Here is a 4,947-nt window from a genome sequence, read left to right on the forward strand (position 1 = left end):
TTTCAGCTGACTGTGGTTATTTATCATTTTTCAGGTCTTGGCCCTCGTGAGATTAACGAGGAACAAGACGTTTAGCTGGGATTGGATTTTGGCTCAGGAGACTGATTTTAGTTTATCTGTTTTCTATTCATTAGGAAGTGAGTGCTTTGAATAAAATGTAAAGACATCATTATTATTATTCCGCTTTGACTCTTTGGGGAGAGATGAGATTTGAATTGACTCTGTTGGGTCCGCATTAATCATTACTTGATATTTTAGTTATGAAATGCCAGGTTATTTTCTGTTATTGCTTTGTAGCCTTGTACATTTGTGAGATTCGTCTTGCAGATGTATGGCGCTGCCACGTCCTACGCCCAGGGTGGGGTTTGGGGCGTGACAAAAAGTGTTAAAAAAAGAAGAAGCAAAGAACACCGTTATCAAGGGTCAAGAATTGGGAATCAAAACCTCTCGAAAAATACAAACAAAGGTAAACATGAGAAAATACCCATGTTTAAGCAATCACTCGAGGCTTCTAGAAACTGACGGCAACGACATTCTTTCTTGTCTTGTTGCACGTGTCCCCATTTTAAGAACCCTTCAAAAGCATTGAATAAATATTATTTTCAATAAGGTGATTCAGAAAATTTCCCTATTAACAGAAAAAAAAAAAAAAAACATTAATCAAGGATCCCAACTTATTTAAAAGAATTTCACCTGTGAACTTTGGTCAATTGAATTCTCCAAAGCAGAAGAATCCAGCAAGACACCTCCAACTATGATATTATTATAGGCAGAGAGCAATTAGGTCCTTTCAATAGAAATTGTGAAGTCAACAAACTCAGAATATTGAAACTACAATCCCTAAGTAAAGCAGCTTCCATTTCCTTCACTTAACAATCAATACATAACTTGAGGGAGGATTCCTATAATCCAATGGAGCTCCCACATATATTGTTTATCTTCCATGTCTCCCTTCTCTCAAGCATGAACATCCTATGTTCAGAATCTACCACCTTGGGGAACCAAACTGATCAACTAGCCTTGCTTTCCTTCAAGGATCAAATAACCCACGATCCTCTCGGCGCATTGAGTTCATGGAACACTACTTTCCATTTCTGCGAATGGCAAGGAGTAACGTGCAGTCGATTGCATCAAAGGGTTACCATACTAGACCTAAGTTCGAAGAGCCTGGTAGGTCTGATTTCTCCTTATATTGCAAACCTTACCTTCCTTCAGAGAATCAACCTCCAAAACAACAGCTTCTACGGAGAAATCCCCCCAGATATTGGTCGTTTGTTCAGGCTACAGTATCTCAATCTGGGACAAAATTCATTGGGAGGGGAAATTCCAGCTAATCTTACCTACTGCTCGAACCTCAGCGTCATCCGTTTAACTTACAACAATCTTGTAGGGAACATTCCTGTCGAGCTAGGTGCTTTGTCAAAGCTCACTTTTTTCGCTGTTGGGGTTAATAATCTTACCGGAAGAATCCCACCTTCATTCGGCAATCTTTCGTCTCTCACAGTTTTTTCAATAACACGAAATAATCTGGAGGGAAGGATTCCAGATGAGCTAGGCCAACTCACGAGCTTACAAGGTTTTCAAATCTCTTCAAATAAACTATCGGGTACAATCCCTCCCCAGATTTACAATTTCTCGTCTATGTATCTAATTGATGTGGTAGATAATCAACTGTATGGAAGCCTTCCATCGGATATCGGCATCACTCTTCCCAATCTCCAATCATTTACTGTTGGAATGAACCAGTTTACAGGATCCATTCCAGCTTCGTTACCCAATGCTTCGAGGCTAACACTACTTGATGTATCCCAAAATGATCTTAGTGGAACAGTGCCTATGAATCTGGGAAGCCTGCAGGGTCTTATTAAATTAAACGTCGAAGTCAATATGCTCGGAACTACGCATGATGATGATTTGAAATTTCTCACTTCTTTATCCAACTGTACCAGCCTAGAAGTATTGAGCATAAGCAGAAACAATCTGAGAGGCGCATTGCCAAACTCGTTGGTTAACCTGTCAAGTCAGCTTACAGCACTAAATATGGGAGAAAACGAAATATATGGAAGCATCCCTTCATGGATTGAAAATCTCGTCAGCTTAGCCACCCTAGGTATGGACTGGAATTTCTTTTCTGGAAGTATTCCTGTTGTCATTACGAAACTTCAGAGTTTGCAAGTATTGTTCCTGGCACGAAACAGGCTATCAGGGCAGATTCCATCCTCCCTCGGCAACCTCACTTTATTAAGTGAACTATTCTTGCAAGAAAACAGTCTACAAGGAAGCATACCATTGACTCTTGCTAGCTGTCAGCAACTACGAGTGTTAGACCTTTCGCAAAATAACCTTAATGGTATTATACCAAAACCAGTTCTTAGCCTGTCCCAGTTAACCTCCCTCAGTATAGCTCAGAACTCTTTTATTGGCTCCCTGCCGATGGAAGTGGGTAACTTGAAAAATCTTAGGGAATTAGAAGTGTCTGAGAACAACCTGTCAAGTGAAATTCCTAGCACTCTTGGTAATTGTATAACCTTGGAATACCTCTACATGGACAGAAACCATTTTGAAGGAACAATTCCATCATCATTGAGAACTTTAAAAGTTATTCAAGACATCAATCTTGCATACAATAGTTTGTCTGGGGAGATTCCAAAATTCTTGGCGGGGTTTCTTTTTCTGCAATATCTAAATTTGTCTTTTAATGATTTTAAGGGTGAAACACCAGCAGAAGGGGTGTTCAAAAATGCAAGTGCAATTTCAATCCTTGGAAATACTAAGCTCTGTGGGGGTGTCTCCGAACTGCAATTGCCTGCATGCCCCATCCATGCCTCGCAGAAAAAGAGTTCATCTCCTGCTCTAAAAATAATTATTCCAATTACTGCTACAGTATTATGTTTGATTCTACTATCATGTTTCTTTATTATATGGTACTGGAAGAGAAAGCCAACGCTGCCTAGAAGGGAATCTGGCAAGAAAGATCAATACTTAAGGGTCTCTTATGGGGAGCTCTATAAAGCAACTGATGGTTTCTCTTCAACAAATTTGATCGGTACTGGAAGTTTTGGGTCTGTATATAAAGGAACTCTGGATGACAAAGAAACAGTTGCTGCAGTGAAGGTACTTGACCTTCAACGACAAGGAGCATTGAAGAGTTTCGAGGCAGAATGTAATGCCTTGAGAAATATCCGACATCGAAATCTCATAAAGATCTTAAGTTCCTGCTCAAGCATGGATTTTAAAGGTAATGATTTCAAAGCTCTAGTTTTTGAATTCATGTCAAATGGGAGTATAGAAAAGTGGTTGCATCGAAAAGCAGAAGGGAAGGATTCACTCAGATACTTGAACCTCGTTGAGAGACTGAATGCAGCCATTGATGTAGCTTCTGCACTGGATTATCTTCACCATCAATGCCAAATGCCACTCATCCATTGTGATATAAAGCCGAGCAACATCCTTCTTGATGACGACATGAGTGCTCGTGTTGCTGATTTTGGGTTAGCGACGTTCTTTTCTAAAGCTATCAATAGTTCTTCTCTAAATCAGACCGACTCAATTGGAGTGAAGGGATCAATTGGGTATGTTGCTCCAGGTATGTCATACAATTTTTCCATTTTCAGTTTAAGATTTGTTTAATGAAATTGTTGATAATTATGGATAGCTGCTCCAAGAAATCAGTCGAATCAGCAAAATAGATACGTCTACATCCATCAACACACTCACCATAATTTAGACAAACAACTGCAGTAACAATAAAAACTTTCTATTGTTATTAGACTAAGGGGCCGTTTGGATACGCATATTTTAGAATCCAGATTTTTAGTTTGAAAACAGTGTAAAAGAGGGTTCATAATCAAGCTGCTGCATGCTGTCCTGGCAGTGTTTCTAGGATTTTTGTAAGAAAACCAGGTTTTAGAAATCTCATGATGGGGGGAGAGGTTTCTAAAACCTGGTTTTCTAACTTATAATCCTAGAAACGCTGCCAGGACAGCTTGCAGCAGCTTGATCATGAACCATTTTTTACACTGTTTTCAAACTAAAAACCTGGATTCAAAAATCCGCATATGCAAATGGCCCCTAAGGGCCTAAATGTATTTCAATTGAAATGAGTAGTCCATCTTGTTATTAGATTCATGTTTACTTCAAGAATCCCAAAATCTCATTCATCCGTTCATTTTTTACAGGGCAACAAATATTATTATTTCTTTGACTGGGATATTTTATTCCCTTTAGCTATATCTTATCTTGGTTGTTCCTTAATCCTAACCATTGTAACATGACAAGAGACATGCCAATTGCAGAGTACGGTATCGGTGGCCAAGTTTCTTCGCATGGGGATGTGTACAGTTACGGGATACTTTTATTAGAGATGTTTACAGGAAAGAGTCCCACCAATGAAATTTTTAAGGACGGTCTAAGCCTTCATAAATTCGCTAAGATGGCCTTATCCACTAGAGTTTTGGAGATCATTGATCCTCTATTGCTCAAAGAAAAGGAAGAAAAAGACTTTACCAACAAGGAGAAATTTTGCAGTGAACTGAGAAATAGAATACAAGAGTGCTTGGTTTCGATAATTACTGTTGGTGTCTCGTGTTCTCTGGAAACACCAACAGCACGGAAGAATATGAGAGATGTTACATTGGAAATGAATGCAATTAGAGACAAATTTCTTGGGGTTGGAATCCAATCACAAAGAAACCAAAAGTTGCCTCATTATTAGGTAATGATGCATCTAACCTTGTCAATATATTGTTGGCTACGAATATTTTTGAAATCTGCTCATGTGGGATTGAACTGCCAAGAAAAATGTCCATCATGCTTCCAAAATCTTTTTAGTATAAAGAAAAATGAAAGATATTTGTGTCTTTTTTATGGAACAAGGACTACTTTTTTCTCTTCTCACTCATTTCTGTTCTCTATATTTTATGTTAATAACTTTATAACCTACTGTGA

At 38.7% G+C, this 4,947-nt stretch overlaps 1 protein-coding gene across 1 annotated transcript; it reads left to right on the plus strand.

The window, feature by feature from the left end:
• The first annotated feature begins 926 nt into the window (after window positions 1–926).
• Window positions 927–4,714, plus strand: LOC143878764 (uncharacterized). The gene is made up of 2 exons (XM_077381004.1): window positions 927–3,586; window positions 4,296–4,714. Exons 1-2 carry the CDS (start codon window positions 964–966, stop codon window positions 4,712–4,714), a joined length of 3,042 nt encoding a protein of 1,013 aa, XP_077237119.1. The 5' UTR covers window positions 927–963.
• Window positions 4,715–4,947: the final 233 nt, after the last annotated feature.

Source organism: Tasmannia lanceolata, unplaced genomic scaffold, assembly GCF_043159265.1.
Source record: "Tasmannia lanceolata isolate RefF3 unplaced genomic scaffold, GAP_Taslan_0.1 ptg000006l, whole genome shotgun sequence".
NCBI lineage: Eukaryota > Viridiplantae > Streptophyta > Magnoliopsida > Canellales > Winteraceae > Tasmannia > Tasmannia lanceolata.